At 38.9% G+C, this 21,257-nt stretch overlaps 1 protein-coding gene across 2 annotated transcripts in view; it reads right to left on the bottom strand.

Annotated features, from left to right (window-relative positions):
- sema3fb (sema domain, immunoglobulin domain (Ig), short basic domain, secreted, (semaphorin) 3Fb) overlaps positions 1–7,704 on the bottom strand; it is a 51,675-nt gene extending 43,971 nt beyond the window's left edge. The window contains exons 1-2 of one of the 2 annotated variants that reach the window (XM_077572621.1): positions 7,283–7,704; positions 5,709–5,886 (exon numbers count right to left, since the gene is read on the bottom strand). In XM_077572621.1, coding sequence (XP_077428747.1) covers positions 5,709–5,826 — 118 coding nt within the window. In that variant the 5' untranslated portion in view covers positions 5,827–5,886; positions 7,283–7,704. The remainder of the gene's footprint in view (positions 1–5,708; positions 5,887–7,282) is intronic. The other variant, XM_077572622.1, reaches the window with a different exon arrangement.
- Between the last annotated feature and the right edge of the window lie 13,553 nt (positions 7,705–21,257).

Here is a 21,257-nt window from a genome sequence, read left to right as displayed (position 1 = left end):
CTGTCGAATGCTGTTGCATGGAGGCTGCGTGTCCTTATTTTTCATGGATGGATTCAAGCTGAACATGTGATGAAAGACTTTTGGTGGGTATCAACATGTGGCTGATGAGGTGAAGGGAGGCGATAGGAATAGGGTCCTTTACAACGTTGCCAAATGTGATAAAGATGCAGTTCATTTTGAAACCCATTATATCAAATTTCAAATCTCATTATACACTTCTATAAAAGTAATGGATTGATAATTATTGAACACATAAGGTAAAATCAAGGGTTAACATTGACAAATTGACACATTTGGTCCATCAGTCATTTCCTAAGCAGGGGTCAAGTGTTGGGTTAAAGGTGCTCACAGACATGCAGCTAGTCAATCTCTCAATTCCTCACCTGCCACCTCACCATCACTCCACCTAGTCTGGATTTCAATATAGCACAAACTCTACCACAAGGGAGCTTCTGTTGGTTTTCTCACTCGAAAACACAGACACACACCCACACACAAGTAAGAAGTGACTAATAATCAAAAATTAACAACAGACCTCCATTCACAGACTTAAATAGGGGCCTACACTCACTGCTTTTGGTTTTGTACTAAGCTTCTTGCCAGCTAACCTTTACATCTTGAGCACAGCAAAGTGAAAGCTGCACTGTACCAAGATGTGTTTATACTTAAACTCCTACGTCACTACTTTTCTATCTGAATTCACTATTTAATTATGGTGCAAATGTTTTGTGTCTATGGGTAGATAACAGTAGAACATAATTTTTTACTTTGCTACAACTTGACTTCCTGTACATGCACAAAAAAGGTGAGCTCTGATCAATGACACAACACTTATTTAGAAAACCCTGCTACACAAAGGCCCATTACAGGAGTAGTGGTTTTGTGGCCTTCTACATGTGATCTGACAGCTGTAAAATCAGCGCTAGTGTAAAAGTGGTGCATGTTTACAGTATTGGGGGAAATTAGGATTTCAGAGAAGAAACAAATGGTAAGAAGTTATTAGGACCTTGAATTTGGTTGTAAAACACTAATAACCTAGATAAACACAAACACAGTAACACCATCATATCGACTTTTAGAAGAAGAGTGAGTTATGATCAGCTTAGCTGTGATCAAAGATAGTACGTCAATTGTGGAGTGCATAGAAAGTAGAAACTGGAATGCATTGTGTGAACAATGGTGATAACCCTTTAAACATTTACTAGTTTAAGTGACGAAACAGTAGTAAACAGACACTCCCAAAGATGAACTGACAGTGAACTGTTGACAACAACCTATGCACTTAATATAAACTTACTTTCAGCTCTCATCTTCCTCGCTGGGTATTAACTACCAAAATACAGTCAAAATCAACCCCCACTTTTCGGCATTCTCAAATTCACTGACTTGCAGATCTTTTCTTGAAATGTATCTGCTTGCAGTGGTTCAAATCTCCGGCTGCAACAAACAGTATCTGGGTGTGCAGTCTCATGTTTATCTCATGCAATACAGTTAATGCTGTATGTGTAGTTTTGTCGCCAAGTGGAAGGATGCAACTAGCCAGCATGAACAAAACACTGAACTCCCTCATTGGGGGTGGTGGGTTCTGACACTGCAACGCAACACATCTATGTTCACACCCAAAGAATTTGCCAGGGAATGAAAATAGGAACAAGCTGTCGGCCATTTACTGTAGTGTATGTAGACGAGTTGTATTTGGAAAAACAACTTTGCAAAAGCAAAGGATAAGCTTGTGTATTGTGGCAAAGATGACCCATATTCTGTTGTCCCAATGGATTTGGCCTTGATTTTATCCTAAAGGGAGAGGAGGTATTGGAAAACCATTATGCTTACTAGTTAGTATTCAGTATAGAGTATTTCGTTTTCTTCATATGAGGCGGCATGGCTAAATGGTAGAGTGGTCGTCTCCCAACCACAGGTTGTGGGTTTGATCTTCATCCCTTGTGACCATGCCGAAGTGTCCTTGAGCATGACAATGAACCCTAATTTGCTCCCAACTGTAATTTTTTTGCGATGGTCCGGTCTAAGTCGGTTGCAGAAATGTGAGGTGGCCCTAATTTACCAAAAGTATTGTGAGGCCACTTACACTTCAACTATCTCAAGTTATCTCAAAGAGATTTTGCCCAGATGTCTGCAAGTGTCACCCTGAGTGAAGGAAAGTGTTGCAGCCAAGATGAAAGGACTGAAATAGAGCCATAATCATGGACTTAGCTTTGTATATACCCGATGCACGAGGTCAAATCTGTTGAGAGGTAATGCAGGCCAAAAGCAACAATGTATTTGTAAAACATGGCCAAGCTTGACTGACCAGGGTACTAATCCATCCAGAAAAGGTTCTGTTTTTAGTCTCTTTCGAGCGAGTGTAGGGCTAGAGGGAAAAACTGACATTTTAAAGGCTTTAAGTTACAAAGGTACTTGCATGACTTGAGTCTTAGAGAGGCCCACTGCTCTCACACAATCCTTTCACGTTAATGCTTTATTGCAGCAGACTAATGTACAGTGGAACCTTGAGTTACAACTGACATGGTTTTTAAACCAATCCCGCTACGCACAAAATTTTGGGGGAAAAACAATACCTTGAGTCTATTTTTAATTTTCACCTCCAAACCCCCATGTTTGTTCAACCATTAACACTGCATTATGAAAGAGAGTTAGCCATCTTCAACACTTTAGATCAGTTAGTAATTTGTTAAATTTGCAACCACATGTGTTGGCTGGCTGACCAATAGTACAAAATAGATTTGTGAAAAAATAGGAAATTTAGCAAATTTTACATACTAGGTTTCGGCCTAACGTCAGTGATATACTCCTTTAAGTTACAAAAATGTAGAGTCATCCAAACAATTAATATTTTTAATTAATAGATTGCCTTACAGACTAACAAAACCAAATTGATTTGAGTATTCACTCAATCTGGCAGATTTCTAAAAGTTCCACACTGACTTTCTTCATAAAATACAGTATGTCTCTCTGGACTTGCTGACGACAGCAGTCTTGTCTAAACTAATCTGAAAATGTCAACTGACTACCTGGGGGTAGATTTGTTTCACTCCTGCACCTCTTTCAATGAAAACAGGTTTCTCATCTGACATTGATTACACCTTTCCGGCCTAAACTGGCAGACTTCTTGCTAACTCTGCCCTTTCTCCTCAGTTTACTAGCGCAAAAGACATGATAAGCTTGGACAAAGTTCTGCATCTAAAGCGTCGACCTCAGAGAAGATACATTTTCAAAAATAGATTCTCAGAACAGTTTCACAACATCGCCATCTACATGTACTGATTGCCCGTCATAAAAACTGAGTGCACAACCGGAAGCCATATCAAAGTTATTTAATACCATTTACTGCTTTAAAAGAAACCCATAAAAGAAGAAATTATAGAAATTACCTCCCCAGCCTTTACAGCGGAGTTAGTTAACCATAAGCAATGCTTTAAAGCAGAAATTTTATATAATAATAATTATTATTATTTGTTGTTGTTGTTGTTTTAATAATATTATAACATTATTATTATTATTTTACAATTTTCTTAAGTTGCAACATCATCCCAAACAGCTAAAGCCAAAAGTGAACATCATAATGCATCAGAGAAAGTGCAGCCAGCTTGCCAAGGTGAGGACTACACGGGCCTCTCAAAAAGCAATTAAAGGAGATAGTCACGATATTGAATGTAGGGGGTGCATTCCTCTGAGAGAAGCAGCTTCAGTAGACGGTGAAATTCATATCGACTGGAGAGCCAAACAGGTAGGCAAGGCAGTGCAGCCTCTCTTTTTTTTGTCCCCAACCAAAATCAAAGACTAGTGCCTGCCTCAGACTGCAAATTATCTCAGTTGAGTTCATCCATTAAGGATGTGCCAATTCTAAAGCATCCATTAAACTACTTCAATTATGAACTGGTTTCTATGAATCACAGAGAGAAAAAGTATACACACAAATATACAAACTGTGTGTAAAAAGCTGACTACAATTATATTTAAAATATTTAAATTAAAAAAGCTGGACTTTGGATGTGCTCACCGATGTGTTAAATCCTTCTTGATTAAAGAAGGAAAACGACTTCAACAATGAACCGTGCCGGTCCACTTAATTAAGTCAACTTGTTGGAGGGAGCGCTGGGAAATGGAAAGCAAAGCAAACAGGGGCACCGCTGCTCGCTTCCTCAGCTTTTCTCTTGATGCTAATCAAAGGCTTGATCTCCGAGCTGGACGGGCCTCAGGGACGTTGCTCTGCTTGACTGATCCTGGCAATTTGCTCTTGATAATATGGTCTCGAACTCGGACCCCTACAGAATACAGCTCAACTAATCTGTACAGCCACTAACACACAAACGCAGACCATAAAATACACATGGCCAGGGAATGATCACATAATGGCCAACAAGTTATTACACGGACCATATTATTCCCTAAAAATGTATAGGGAAGTGGAACAAATGTGATCAAATGTGGTCTGAAATTAGTGTAAAATGTGTCTTAAACAGACAACAGCCTAAAACTTATTTCTCCAATACACTCAGAGAGATACAGTGGAAGTCACTGGTGGTTATGACAACTAACGATTAAAGGTCTAAACAAGGCCAGCAAACATAAGAAGATATAATATACAACTTTTAGCCAATTTAAAACATTTAACATGTATGCTTACAATACCAGAAGTATCAAGAATATACTGTACCTGTGACCTTGTCTCACTAACATCAAGCCGTTTTAGGGCTGCAGGCTCATACAATCTCACCTCCTATATTGCCGGGCCAATAGCAAGTCCGGCTTTTGCTAGATTGACAACTGGATCTCTCTGAACGAGTGTTTGCACATTCCGGCTGGTTTTTGGCCATCTCCTTTTTCACTTGATTGTACTTGTTGAAGCAAAGCCCAGAGTGAGGAAAACAACACAATGAAAACATCTTTGTGACCCATGGACACATCACTATACAAACACATCCTCTGCCCCCTCCCTGTCCTTCCAACATTTTCACCAAGCAATCAAATAAGTGATTACCCCCCTTTTTATCAGAAGCCAACACTGTTATCTAACAATATGCCAGAAAACACAATGCAGCTCTGCTTACCTTTTGGCTTTCACGTGACACCACTTCAAAATGGGTAGTTTGCTCTGGAACATTGTCTTTGGCTGGGAAACTGGGAGTTGTTGTCAATTAACCCCATTGTTTTCATAAGACTGGCACATTATCAGAAATATTGAGATAACTGAAGATTTCCTTCATGGGTGGGTACTAGGCACTATAGAGCCCCAACTATTTATAGAATAACATTCAAAAGCAAATTCAATGTCTATATCATCCATCCATTATCTGAACCGCTTATCCTCACGTCTCTTTAAATTCATCCTTTCAGACCATTGTAACCCGAGAGTCTGATGATGCTTTAAGTTCCATTATCCTAACTACAATCACTCCAAACTCATGGTTTGGCAAAAGAGGCGCACAGGAGTCCAAAAATTGTTGTATTAAAAGGAAAATAGGAAGACTAACAATAGGTATGAATACATGTGGGAACCATCCATCCTATATTTCACATTCCTACATATCAAATATGGTCAGTGTTTTGTTGAGGGTGCTAGAAATGACGCATCGAGCCTATTGTCAGTAGCATTCAGCTTTGCAAACCTCTACAACAATAATGGTCTGCAGCAGATGGAAACACTGCAGAAAAAATAATAATTGCAATTAAACGTGATCAGGCCTTACCTTTGAAGGAGACAAAGACGCGAGGTGCAGCCAGTGGGTCATTGCTCATTGGGTTCCCCAGAGTGAAGCTGCACAGCGCCAGGAGGGTGTGGACTGTCCACAGACTGTGCAGCTGCATGGCCGATCAACTTCCAGTAGCACACAATCAGTGATTCAACCAAAAAATAAATAAAAAAATCTGCAGGAACAAAATTGAGCTCATCAGGAAAAAAACAGACAGAAATCTAACAGTATTTCCCTCTTTTTGTTTATTAATTGATGTGAAATGTCAACTCTGTGGCTCCCAGGGGGCTCATCGTTGCAGATTCCTGAACTTTAACTGGATGTCTCTCACAGAACATGAATGTTGATGGAACTGAGCCAAGCTTTTGGAGATTTGTTGCACATTTACATTTGGTATAAATTTATTGCATGTCTGTTGGTTTTCCATCTCCACAAAACAAATGCACATTCCAATCTAATAACATAATTGAAAAGTAATAGTTCAAATTATGGTTTCACCTCATGCCATGTTATAACACGTCCTCATGCTCTCAGCGGACAACAGAATGTATGTATGGCACAACAGAAAATCACATATTGCAAACGAACAATACAGTGGTTGTCAAAAACAATGATACATTTGGTTAATTAATGATGCCACCAGAGAACAACATATTTGGGACAAATATCTGTCATTTGTGATGTCTGATGAATGAAATGGTGATCCAAGTCGCTGAACTCAAACACGGTCAATCTGATGACTACACAATGATTTTCTGCCACACACAATTTACATTTGAATTCTTCAAAAGTCTGCAAAGACATAAAAAGGCTACCAAATTGCCTTGCCAGAGTGGATTCATGAGCGAAACCAGCTGTTTAAACCCCTGCTTTTTACTGACAAATTGTTAACAAGCCAGTTGTTTATTCTGAGACAGAAGCAAAGTCATTCACACCAACAGATGAAATCAAACAAGCCACTGAGAACAAATGACAATGAGGAGTGTAGAAGTCTTTTCGAGGTAATCCCTTCACTGTGTACTAAAAGGCAAACAATAACATGTCTACTCCCATTTAGTATTTTATATATTTGAATTTACCATAAGTAGAATTTTGAGCACATCTGAAAACAAAACCTTTCAGCCACGTAAGCAATAATTGATTATCTATGTATGCCAGATTAGGTACAAACAATTCAATCTACCATGGACTCACTCCTCATAAATCCCTACCAGGTTAAATGTATTTAATTCCTCTACGATCACATTCAAATGTGAAAGGGTGAGAAAGAAAACAATAAGGGTGGGATTAAGACTGAGACGTGTGTGTGTGTGACAGACTGGCAGTCTTGGCTACACATGGTCGACAGAACAGTAAACAGTCTGGTGAGGTATTGGAGCACAAGTTAAACTGAAAATCTACAGTACAGTATTTCATTAGTACATTGAGTTAGTGGTCTAGCAGTATTGAAATACGATTTCGCACAAACTGGAACTATATACAGGAGGTAGTCAAATAGTCATTGGCAGAGAATAATATTAAATTTGCATCTGTAGTCAAAACAGCATTATAACAAGGAAAACAACACCCACCTGGTTATCAGCGTCTAGATTAAAGGCCAAACTTCAAAGCCATTGTGGCCAGTCATTGAAAACAAATCCAATATCGATCACTTCCGCGTCAAAGTTGAGCTCAATAATATTTAAATCCCGGTGTTGATTCTGAACGGTCCTTGTTCAGAGACAACGGTGTACACTACCTGTGCGTCCTCACCGCGTGGCTAGATTAGCACGAGAATAAAATAAATCATTCAATGAGAAAATGTTCACTTCAGCCTTGACAGTGCACGGAAGGCGAGAAGCACAATCCACATCTCTTGGTGGGCTGGGAAGCAGCGTGAAACTAAGTCCCCGAGGTGGAAGAGGTCCAGACACGCAGCGTGGGCTCCTCACGAAAAGTTGGCCACTCCTGACTGGAGAGAGGCAGGGTGGGAGCAGGTGGATGCGGAGGCCGGCTTGCTGTGAACACACCCACGGGGCGGGCAACATCGAGGCGAGCCGCCCCTGCGCCTGCCGGGGGAGATTCTACTGTACTATCCTTCCGCACTGTTTTTTCGATCAAATTAAACATTTATTTATTTATTTATTTTACACTTGTCCATGTGCAAAGTGTTACATGAAAGGAATACATTACAACAATAAATACTGTATTGAAATTGCAAAGCAAAAGCTTCCTCTTATATGTTTTTGAAAGCTAGGCCTAAAATCAGTCTTTGTTGGTGTTGTACATTCACCAGACACACCTTATTGGTGCACCTGCAAGATCTAATCTGATTAATAGTAGGGTCATTCCAGAATTAGGACATGTTACGTCCCACCAATCAAATTGTAATCCACATACAAAACACTAAAATATGCACACACACACACCCCACCCCACCCCTTTTTGTATGTGCCCACGAAGGAAAACTTGTGGACACTCCTAATCTACACTCTTGATTATGAAGATTTACGCAACGTTGTCTTGTGGTATCTTGATTTACAAGTTAATTTTTTTCCATGCCTATGCTTGAAACTTAAATTACTCATTTATCAAAAAAAATGTTCCCCATTTGAAAGAAATTGAAATGATATGATCAGTTAAATTGCTCATCAAAATAAAACACTATTTTTGTTACGTTTTTCATAAAGAAAAATATACATACGAAATATAAAATGTGTTATGTTTTGTTTAAAATATAAAAGGGAATGTGTGTGTGTGTGAGAGAGAGAGAGAGAGAGAGTGTGAGGGAGGGAGGGAGGGAGAGAGAGAGAGAGAGAGAGATGCAGATACACCATAATATTAATCTGATTCCAACATTTGTGGACCCTTCTCAGGGTATTGTATTATTTCCCTGATGTTTTATTTTAATTTAATTTTTTAGTTTTGCCCTCCTTGGTTAAGATCAGGGGATGTCGTTAATATTTGTCAACTGTGGGTGTGTGACACCTTTTAACAAGAATTGACTGGACATGTGACGTGCGTGTTGAAGTGACAGGATCTTTAATTCCAGTTTATGTTGGCAGTTTATCACATTTTTAGTTCACTGTGCGCTCCTTGCTCCTTACGGGTGTACTAATTTTGTATTTGTGTGTTTGACTGTTTTTCACATTTAATGAACAGATGAAAGTGCTTCATTGACTGCTCTGTCCCTTTTTTCCCATTTGGGTGCCGGCATATCTTAAGCTCTCTCAAAACAATGGATGAGAATTGATAAGAATTTAGTGATTCTGATTCAATTATTGATACTGCTTTTTGATCTAATTCCTTATTGAATCTCTCATCAATTCTCATTTGATCATTGCACACACGTACAACGCAAAGACATGATCCAAGGAAATCTGATCTCTTTTTCTTTGCTAAAAGCAGGGTAGCGGGTCATACTCTGTACTGCAAAATATTTGGTATGCAAATGCAATGTATCACACTTGAATCTAGTGTACTTTTAAATGTTTTGAGAACATGTGTCACTGTGCACCATTTGCACCATATAAAGACAAACACAGCTTCTGTGAACTGTATTTTTAAAAAGGTTATCAAAGTGTGACATTATTATAAGTCAATTTTACAGATTTATAGCACGGACAATGTAATGAATGTTGCTTCAATTTATCATTAATTTGACGTCTTATCTGGGTAACTTATTGGTTGGAAAAGGGCAAGAAATTTCATTCATTTTGATGATAGACTGAAATTGATGATAAAACGTTTAATTTGCTCTTTTATTCACACAATGATTGGACACCTGGTGACAAAATGTGCATAGAGAATAAGTCCCGTTTTTAATCACAATCCATTCTTTGTCCTTTCTCATTCAGATTACATGCACCTTATTCAAGTTCAAGTCAGTTATTTAATATGCAGCTGATTCACCATCAAGCCCATTTGAGGTGGAAAAAGTTTGTCAGGTGTTCAGCTGTCCCCTCAATAGGGTCAAAGGAAGCTGTCCTGTTCATCATTTCTTCTATTTGTAGGCAGGATGTTGGCTCCAAAGTCCTCAATCTTCAAACTGACCCAGCATAAAGAAAGTGTTTCCAAGTGACTTGGTCAAAAAAGAATCAGTCCACTTCCTGCGACTTGACATCTTCCGCATTCAGGACAACTTTTCTATTTGAGCTAAATGGTGGAATTCTTCAGAGGAAAGGTCTATAGATTCCACAAAGACATGTCATTCCACATTTCAGATCCTTTCAAGCCCTTTGAAAGGATCCGAACTGTCAACTGTCATCCTTGGCAGCAAATACAGTGGAGACACATGCATGCACGTTCTGCTTGATGCAAATCAAAGGTGAGCTGTGTATATTACCCCGAAACACTCCATGCTTTTAAGTGGGCTTGCGCGATGATATTTGTGATAAAAATCTTGCCGGTGCATGTTTCAGCCCTACTGCTGACATCTTTCTAAGCGGCGTATGAGATTGTTTTAATGTTGCATACAGAAAGGCGCATTCCTGCTGAGATGGGAACTGTGATTTTTAAGGGCCTCTGCCTGCAGGGCATGAAGGGATGGCAGGTGTTAAATCAGCATTTTTGATTATTATGAGGTTCAAGAGATCACCTGACACAAAGTCCCAGATTTTGAAACTGAAAGGTTCAGTAAAGGCTGTTTGAGTATTTGTGCTCTGCTGAAACATGTCGGGTTTTAGGTTCTATTATAGTAGACTAGTCAGTCTAAATTTGGTAAGAAAATTACAGTAGTATTAATATTAGACACACCACTACAATTTGAGTGGTGCACTGCCGTTATACATCATTGCCAACTGCAATTACAGTAGTTAGCATATTTTTTTTCACGCCTGTGTTGCACATTTTCAAGGTGCATTGATTCTCACATCCAAACTTCTGACACACCAAACATGTGTAACCTGGAAATTTGTGCTCAACCACCAAAGAGGCGTGACACAGTGTAGTCTGAGAGTGGCCATAATTTCTGGATCATGACGTTTTCATGAGACGTGAATTCCATAAAGATCCATTTGGAAAATATGTCACACTTTGAATGTGAAATTAACATGCAAAGTGGATCTGAAAGTTCATCATCGCCAGTGACGAGTGCACGGCTCATCTAGCAGGCTAATGTTTTTGCATTCTTTATTTAATATGCTATATTAAAATAATTTAATCAAAACACTGTGCTCATTACAAAGTAAATGAGTGATCATAAGGTTGGCTAATACTGTACACTGTAAAGAATTGACAAGAAATAACTGGCAATTCTCTGTAATCTAGTTTACAACTGTTTCTAGGATTCTAATTCACAGGAATTTACCAGCCAATCGCAGGGCAGAGACAAACAACCATCCAGACTCACAATCACACCTAAGGACAACTCACAGCGCTCAATTAACCGGCCATGAATGTCTTTGGAATGTGGGAGGAGACCGGAGCACCTAAGGAGAAAACCCACGCAGGCACAGGGAAAACATGCAAACTCCACCCCGGAAGGCCGAAGCCCTGACTCGATCTCACGCCCTCAGCACTGGGAGTCGGACGCGCTAATCAGTCATCCACCATGCCGCCCTCATTGTAAAATCACGCCTCGTTCTGCAGCGAGTGCATAAATGAATGTTAGCGAGCTGTAATGTTGTCTGTTTATCAGAGAAATACGATGTGAAGACGATGCAGGCTACCTTCGCGCTAAAATATTACTTACCAATTTGCTGAATTCTTGTCCTTGCTCTGGTGACAATACAGGGTCCTCTATCAGCCAAAATTTGCTGTAATTAAACAGCAACTTACTCTACTTTGTTTTTACCCACAATGCACTTTGTTGTATCCATAATACATTGTGGTACAGTATACAGTTAAATACTGTAAAAACAAACCAAAGAAGATATTGCTGTATTTTTTTACTGTAGATTTTAACTGAAATTTGGTACAGTGTACCACATGTAATTAAATGATTAAAAATCTACAACTCTCAGAGTCATTTCAATGATTCCAGGCCCCCATCAGCATATGGAAACACTCCCCGCAGGTGAAAAAGAGCCATGATGATCCCTTTTCACCAATAACTATGACACAATGTAACGTTGAGCTGTTGGCATAATGTAGTAGGGACGCATTATGGCCGTTGGGCAGTCTGTGAGTGTGTTAGTGGCTTCCATTTCAAACTAAAATGACTCAAACCATTTCACCTTCACTCTGTAGCGCAATGTCCTCAAAGTTATTAGCATTTAAATGAGAAAAGAAGCGGCGTATCTCCATCACTGCAAAACACAACTCATTACTCAAATACAAGAAACTTTTCTCATTTTAGTAGAATAAGTAGTGCATTTTAATCATTTCATCCCTGTCTAATCCAAAGATTGAATGACAATGTCTGTTTTGAGGTGTTTAAAAGGTGAAATAACAAATAATGTATCAAGTCATTGTTGAAGCTGAGGTTAAAGATTTCTGGCTCAGTCATCACTCAGAACAGATGTGCCACTCCTTGTTGTTGGTTTGAGCATACTTGGACCACCTTCATTCACTTTTACAGTGTGCTCGCTGCCTTCGAGTAACAGTTTCTTATGTTGTTCTTGGCAACTGGTGGGGCTTCATTCACTTTTGCAGGCTTACTGCCACTCGGTACCCACCCGCAGACCACTAACCCGAGGGAACTGCAAGCCGCGGCAGCCAAAATGAAGGAAATGGCTTTGATTTCCTTCCACTTTTCACACATCCAATGAGTAAGGGAAATAAGACTTTATACTGTCTTGAACAAGCTGTATAAACAAACTCATGTACGCGTGTGGACGCATGCGATGTCATTTCAAATTATGAATGTACTGGGCACAATATTATGGGTATTTTGAGAAGCAGGTGACTTCATTTCGACCCTCCGCTGCTCTGAATCAGTGTTGACATTGTGTGAAAGGTAAATATTTTCAAGATGTATAAAAGTACAAGCCACGACATCAGCCCTGGAGGAATCCACTTTTAGAATCTCAATAGCTCTTTGTTCTCAAATGCTGACCCCCCACCCTCTTGATTATTATTATTGTTTATATAAAGTTCTATTCAATTATTTTCTGCATTTACTGCATTAGGGTCGCAGGTGAGCTGGAACCTATCCCAGCTGACTATAGGTACATCCTGCACTGATTACCAGCCAATCGCAAGGCACATAAAGACAAACAACCATTCACACTCGCATTTACACCTACGAACAATTCAAGTCTGCAATTAGCCTTCATGCATGCAGGCCCAGTCTGGGCCATCTGGAGGAGCGGGACAATTCTCGGTGGGCCTTTCGGGCCGCGAGTTCACGCAGCAGCCCACACGTTCGTTTTGAAATCAGCCCGTAAATAAAGAGCATCCGCATCTTCATAGTTTAACTATCTCATTGTCAATCAACTGTAACTCCAATGTTCCTTACATAGGCCATTAATATGTATGACTGCCTTTGTTGCTAAGGGTGTCATCAAGTTACAATAATGTAATACCAAACGGACGTGCTGACCAGTCAGCCACCGTGCCGCCTTCTGTACAAACATAAGAGGCAAAACACAATCACAATTGTTACTAGTAACAGCAACAAAGCGTGATGGGAAAGTCTCCTACTTTTACCGTTGCTCTCTTCTTCAAGTTAGCGTCAGTCAGCTCAGTAGTGCACCGGAAGTGGTGAGAAAACATTTCAAAATAAGAGGACTAAAAGGAAGTACAGTGTTAGCTGCCTGAATCTTCGTAGTTTAACTTCATTTGTTGGCTGTTAAGTGTAAAATGTCTTATCCCATTGAATGTACATTTGCTTATTGGTTCCTTTTTGTCTTCCCACCCCCATTTTATGTTCACATACTTGTTCAAACAAACACTGATCGTGCTCTTGTAAGAGCATTCAATTGTAAATTACATTTTTGACCAAATGCAATATGAATATCGTTGGAGGGAACGGTCATCTATTTTGCATTGATACACTAACTGTAAAATTGTGTAAGTTCATTAAAACGTGAACTAAAGTGGGTCGGTTGAGCCCTGAAATTCCAGGGCTGAAAATGAGGCCCTGCATGCATGTGTTTGGAAATTACTGTATGTGCACTGTGATTGCCACCTTATTGGGGAAAAGCAGAAAAATAAAGATCTACTCTCACACACACAATATTTTTATACCCCCCTCTCCTCACCCACCTAATTTTTTTACTTAGTAACAAGCTATACTCCCTAAAAAAAAAAGTGCCAGGATTTGTGTTGAAAAGTCTTTTAAGCTCATGTTCTTTAAAACGTTCCTTTGCATATGTTTCGAAATAGAGCTTTGGCTGGTGAAGAAAAGCCTAATCTTCCAAGCAAAGCATGCTGTAAATAGTTGAACAGGTCTGAGAAGAGCAGAGATGTTTGTAGTTATCTTGAGCTGCAATCACAGCAACCTTTAACTTAAGCCTCTTCAGCTTTTGTATCCTGACAGACAGGATACACCCTTCCTCTCCAACAGTTTCACCCATTCTACCAAAAACAACAGCATTTACATTTCAAGAGATTTACTTGTAAATGTAAACGTTTTAATAGAACTTGACCAGCTTAACACATATATATTCCAGCTGACAACATTGTGTCATCAAATACAACAATTTCAGCTTTCAGTATTGGTGTCCTCTACCGAGTTCAGGGAAGTCTACGATTCTCACTGGAGCCAGAGAGGAAATATGCTGAAGTGTTTCCCTTCTATTCTGACGTTGGCTTCTTTCCTCTACACGGATTCATGGGATACTGGTGCCATGACTACAGTTTCAATATTTAAAGGTCTGTACGACACGTACTGTATGAGAGGGGTGATATCATACTACATTCATAGGGGTACCACCCAGTAATTTTAGTCACACGGAACGTGTTTTTTTTTCTTCTTCTCATACCTCTTTAGGATGAGGCAAATCATATCACAAGAACTTGCGCATTTGTTTATTTTTTATTTTTTAAATCTCAATTGGGTTATATCTCACATATATAACTAACTGAATGTTAAGAAACTCCACATTGCCAAAGGCGCAAACAACACTAGAATACAGTAGTAACATGGGGATTAATATCATTGTGTTACAAATTCTGTGGAAACCCTTGCGTTTATGAGCTGCTTTTGTTGTTTGCCTACTGCTGGAGGCACTCACGTCGAGTCGGACATGTCTGGGCTGCTCTGCCTCACAGTTTGTAGACTACATAGCGCCAGTACAACAAAAACCAAGGCCGGGATTGTACAACTTTTTGAAATGACCAATGCTGCCAACACTATGAAAAGACATGCAGTTTTGGTTTGACAAATAATCATGCTCAAGGTCCCTTTTACTAACCTGGCAATAGCCAGATTGATATTGTGATTCACTCAAGGAAGTCCTCCACAATATCAATCTGGGACTGCTCCACGGTGATTTGCTTGGAAAAGGCAGGACATTCTGTATAATACTTTGAGCTGATTGGACCATGCTGCATCTTGTACACGTTTGTTTTGACCAATCACGGCCATGGATGAAAATGTCGTCTTTGTTCTCGTAGAAGGGGGAAAAAAACATCTTTACCAGCTAAAAATGTACGAAGCGCCTTTCGCTGTTCAACATTCAACAAGAAAACAGTGAGGAATTCTGCAAGAACAGAATTAATTACAGCGTCCATTCGTCCAGGTTAGGTCCGTGCTTTCTGGTTTCGTCACAGCGGCATATTACGCCCCAAACACAATGTTGCTCTGTGATTGGTCGGTGGAAATCAACAGGCTCGGTACAAGATGTATTCTCGGGAGTTTGTGAACTCACAAATACCGCAAGAATTCATCTTAGAGAGTAAAGTTACCATTTTACTCTCTATTCAGGATTTGGCATGATTAAATACCATTGGGAATTTTGAAAAACAAGAACAAAACAATATTATGTACAGACGCTCCCCACCTTACGAACGAGTTACGTTCCGGACGATCGTTCGTAAGGTGAATTTGTTCGTAAGTTGCTTCAGTGCTATATTTTGTATTATAATTTATGTTTAAAGCCTATATAAGTATATTGAAGGTTTATATAAGTATGTTTAAGGCTTGTACAAGTAACCTGCATTGGTTTGTACTGAAAAAAAATTAATAAAATGGAGAGAATACGTACAGTACTGTACTGTACTACGTTTGTTAGAGAGAGAGAGCGAGACACACACACACAGTATGTACATGTACGTAATAAGATAAATAAAATGAAGTTTAACTTACTTTTGGAAGATGTACTCGATGCTTAAGGAGATGATGGAGGAGGAGTAAGAGGAGGATTTTATATCATGAGAGATTCTTCGTCGTCGCTGGAATCGGCTTCAAAAGTTATTTCCTCCTTTATGGGGACCGGTGTTTCTTCCTCCTCCTCCTCGCCACGTTGCTCAGCCTCCAATGAGCTCTCACAGCGCCAAACGTCGGTATTAGTGGCGGAAAGAAGCCCTACGCGCAATACAAAATCTAACTTACAGCATTTCTTTCCGAACATTTTTCGACATACTATACGCGGAGAAATGTTCGTATGTACCGTTGTTCGTAACTCGAATGTTCGTAAGTAGGGGAGCGTCTGTACATACAATAAGTGCTACAGAACTGATCATTAAATTATCTTGAATATCATTGGAGATATTTTCACGTGCATGCTAAAAATATAGGCAATAGTGAGTTGGCTGGCATTATTACAAATATAGGAGCATTAGATATGGTTCAAGTAAGCAACCAAGGTTCCATCAAACTGCTGGGGTCAGAATAATCTTGTTTTTAGACTCAAAGGCATCCCAATCCTCGCAAAAGGTTTGAACACAAACTCAAGAGTTTGATCCAGATTCAAACCAAGACTGGATTCTGTGAAGCAATCCGATTGTTGAATCCATATTTGGCATTGAACAACACAGAATTGATCCAATTCTTTATCTAGAATCCATTCAAATGACTTTAGAACAGCTAGTCGTAGGGATTTGAATCAGAGATCAGTGAAGGTAAAGAAACACACATCTCTTATTGCTAACAATGCCCTTGAGATATTTATTCAAGGATAGCAGACATAAAAGTGAAGAAAAGAAACTGACTGGTACGCAAAAAAAATAACTGAGTGGCACTTGTCAAGGTGAAGCCACATATTTCTGTCTCTGTAAGGCAACAGCAAATGCCATGCTGATTTGCAGTAAATATTTATTCAATTTTGATGATTACTTCATTTCATGCACTTATGAAATGCATAACGCCATCCATTCATTTTCTGTACCGCTTATCCTCAATCGAGTGGTCCAGCTGACTTCCTGAACTGGTCACCAGTCAATCATACGAGTAGGTAAAATATATACGTACGTTTTGAGTTTGAAGATGTGAAATCTTATGTGTCCAGTTTGGGGGATCAATTAATAAAACTTGTGGGGTTCATTTGTATAGACACAATGCACTTATGCACAAAAGGGCACGACTTTCCAATTAAAAGCAGTCTTGATTAAACCAAATAACAAACAAATGCCAATGATGAGTGAGAAATGAGTTTCACAATTGATTCTTTCATATATGGATGCCATAATGGCAAAAATGAACCATATGAATCTGAAATATGAACCCATTCTTTCACAGTATCAATATATAGATTAGATACAGTATAACATACATAATTCTTGACTTTCAAAATTTATTGTTGCAACAATTTATTATTGTTCAGCAAACATCTGGGAAAAAACGTTCAGATGTCATCCCACTGAGGTTCATCCCTCCGACAGATGTTTTGCCCGTTCTCCAGGAGACAAGTCATTAGCTTTTCTGCACTCGTAATTCCTGATATTGTTAATTGTGATGGAATATTGCCCTCCACTAAGATGATATATGAACAGATAATGTGAGGGTCTGTGTCAGAAAGGTCTCACATACTTTGCTAAACAACATCTGTCACGCCCTTCAGCCTTTCTCAGTTGAGTATTAACACAGCAGTGTTGTCACAGTTGCACTGCTTGTAATGACATTGACTTTGATTTGATCAAAACAAGGGCAAGATACTTCATTCAACACTCAACTTTCTACATGCAGTCAATATTCGGGTTAAGGTCAGAATTCCGGTTTCTGAAACAACCGAGGTAACACGTTTACATGCGTGGCGGAAAGAGCTACTCACGTTTACATGCTCATTTGTGCTCGATTGGAATACCCCATTTTGGCCGCGACGCACGGACAACGTAATTATGTAAATAACGTCATTTCCGCTTTTAACTTACTGTAAGTTAAATAAAAGACATTATATTTCACTCACCACGCTAAATAAAGTAGTCGATTTCCTCCTCGCTTCAGAAATGTGATTCTTTGCTGTGAGCGTCATGTTTATTGACACCGGCTTGAGTATTTCTGGTGGGCTGCACGCCAGAAGCACAGACTTATATACTTGTATTTACTGTATGTGTATATAGGCACAAACTATGGTACTTTTGCCGTAGAGACACAAAATAATGTGAAAACGCAGCGGAGAAATCAATGCATTCAAGGGAGGCTCCTTTTAGCAAGTAGGACGTATACAAGTTGTGATTACATAGACCAAGATTCCTTGCGAATCAAATAAAACAAAGAAAACGAAGAAGAAAAATAGCGAGCATGCGCACAGCGAAAAATATTGCCTCGATCGATCGAGGTATTCCGAATTATATGAGCAAAAATTCCGGTTATGAAAGGAGTAACCCAGGACTCTTATTCGGGTTATTGCGTGTTTACATGGTCTTACAAAACCCGAATATTGCCAATATTTGGGTTTTAAAAGAGTTATTGCCTGCATGTAAACGCAGTCACAGTCTTTATGCATTTGACTGTTTTTTTACAGTGTTCTTTCGTTTTCCGCTGGGGTTAGGTTCCCAAAAATACCTGCACTTAATGAAATCCGCGAAGTAGTTAGCTGTATGTTTTACATTTGTTATAAACGTTTTAAGGCTCTAAAACCCCCCACCACACAGTTTATACACTTTTCTCATCGAGGCATTTACATTTTCTCACATTTCTCTCTTGTTTAAACATTCTCATCTTGTTTAAACATTTTCAATGTCCAAACCTTTATACAAATTATAAAATAGATACATTACTGTAAAAACATGAATGCAAAATTGCACAAAAAAAAATCAGCGAAACAGCGAGGCTGTGAAAAGTGAACCGCGTTATCGCGAGGGAACACTGTATTCAATGAACGGATGAAAGGTGCACTGGTAACATATGAAGGGTTTATGTATTTATATTAATAAAATGTGATGATGATAATTGAATGTAATGACATGACCCCCTGGAGAAAATGGGAAAAACAACAATCTGGCAGATTTAAGTAATTTTCTAATTGATGGGTTACTCAATAACACAGATGGATCTGAGCAGGGGTGCTGTTTTGGGGACAAAATGACAATGCTGATTCTAATGACCCATGACTGACTACAACCCTAGAACAGTACATTCCCATACTTTTATTGTGCCAAAGTGCTTATTTATGTTAGAGAAATCTAGTGTGAATACTGATATATCTAGCATGATATAATAATGATCTTTATTTACACTCTGTGAAATCTAGGGCTGTTTATTTGAAAACAAAGTTAATATACCCACAAGAAGCCATGAGTGTTATATGAATGGTAGCTGGTTTATTGTTCCCATCTAATGGAAGATGAATTAACTGCTCTGCCTGTCACTATTTGTCACTGGCTTTGATTGATGAACAATTAGTTATTTATTATTAACAAATAATGCTTTTACGACAAATTAACGAAATTGGATGATGTCCTACGGCTCCCCTAATAATCTCTCACGGCACCCTGGTTGGCATTACTGTAGGAAATAATATTTTCAATTTGGCGCATTGAAGTGCTGGATCCCACAGTATTCCCAACCCCCCCACAGATTCCCAAATCCTTTTCCTCTTATAAAGTCAAGGTGCACATAAGAGAAATGTTTTTTGTTTTTTTTATTCCCAAAAACTTGCAGATGGCAGATGGTGCAAGATATTCCTGCTCTGCAATTGCTTTAATGTGACTTCCATCCTTTGTTCCAGGACAATGTCAGACTATCCTAAAGCAACTGAAGAAAACTGCCATTTTTAATAACTTTGATGCATCAAGAAAACACTTCAGAATTCAGGTTGAACCATCCATCCAGCCATCCTTTTTTGATAGCACTGCCGATTCAAAATAAAGGTCACTCCACTATTATAAACAGACTAGGAATAAAACCAATTTATCCTTAACACTACTTTAAGACTTTCGCCTGTCTGCCTTAAATTGCCATGATTTTAGGTACAATAATAAGAACATATCAGGAAGAAGTTCGTAAAAGTCTCCTGGCAGGGTACATATGCATCAAATAAGAAAGGATGAAAGAATCCTTTGTTGCAGCAGAGAAGGGACTCTAAGATAACAATTCCATCCATGGAGACACTCATTTACCATTGCATCAGGTTTTCCCGTGAGAAATACCTGAAGGGACATGCAAATATAGCATTAGTGTCCCTCAATTTGTAAGTAATTGGAAGATGCTAAGCAGGTGAGGATGAAATGCAAAAATTATAACGCGGAGAGAAACAATGCAGCGCCTGCAAGTGAGACCTGCAGTTGTGTAGTTTAGATGTTAAGGGAATAGAGCACGAACAAGTGATCAGATAATCCCGCAATCTCAGCAGTGGATTCACCTCACTGATTTCAGAGTTCTGGATATTGGAGCGCTGCCGAAAGATGAGAGATTAAAGTAAATGCCAAATGAGTTACCAAGGTTTACATGTCATTTGCCACAATGACTTGTAATCACTTCATCATGATGTGCAGTTAACAGGTATTCTCCAGCTTTATTACATTCGTGAGGTTTAATAACACATAATATTACTGTGACTTTAAATACATTTTTGTATGGACTAAATACAGTACTAGGAGACTCAGCTTCCCCGTAATGTATTCAGTAGTGTTATTAATTGACATGTTTTGATGGTTATCTCTTAAAATAATATATATTATTATAGGTCACCAGGTCAGTCCAGATCAATCAGATATTTATTCCATCTTTTGTGACGGCCAAATCTTACCTGGCTTCCCATTTTATGCATTATTCACTGAGAAATTTTAACAAAACTGAGGGAGAAAAATGCTGAATGCAAACCTTTAGTGAGTCCATTCCTTAATTAATGTAACAAGGTCTTTCTTGGTCTATGACAGGAATGCTGCATGCCCCCCCCCCCCCAAAAAAAAAACCCAATCCTTCAAAAAATGCGGATGAACATCCAATATAAATGTTTTGTTTTATGAAAAAACGCAGGAAATATAGAGGGGGGAAAAAAACTGAAAAAAATGCACCAAGGAAATCCAAAATATGAATAGAATAAATAAATATATATACTGCCCAATACTACAACATGAGTAGGCCTAATTCATAACAATAACGTAACATAACCTGACATAACAGTACCTCAATAATATTAACACTTTAAGTGAGTTTATTTTCATGGGGAAAAAATATACACAATGAGTTCTTGCAATTAATATTGGTTTTCTGTTCCGTTTTCTGCCATCTTTGAATGGTAATTTTCAGCCCTTGCACTGAGGGAACAAAAGCTTTTTGGTTATTTTGTTGTTTGCTTC

The sequence above is a fragment of the Vanacampus margaritifer genome, chromosome 8 (assembly GCF_051991255.1).
Source record: "Vanacampus margaritifer isolate UIUO_Vmar chromosome 8, RoL_Vmar_1.0, whole genome shotgun sequence".
NCBI classification, from domain to species: domain Eukaryota; kingdom Metazoa; phylum Chordata; class Actinopteri; order Syngnathiformes; family Syngnathidae; genus Vanacampus; species Vanacampus margaritifer.
This window is presented reverse-complemented; position numbering and strand designations above follow the sequence as displayed.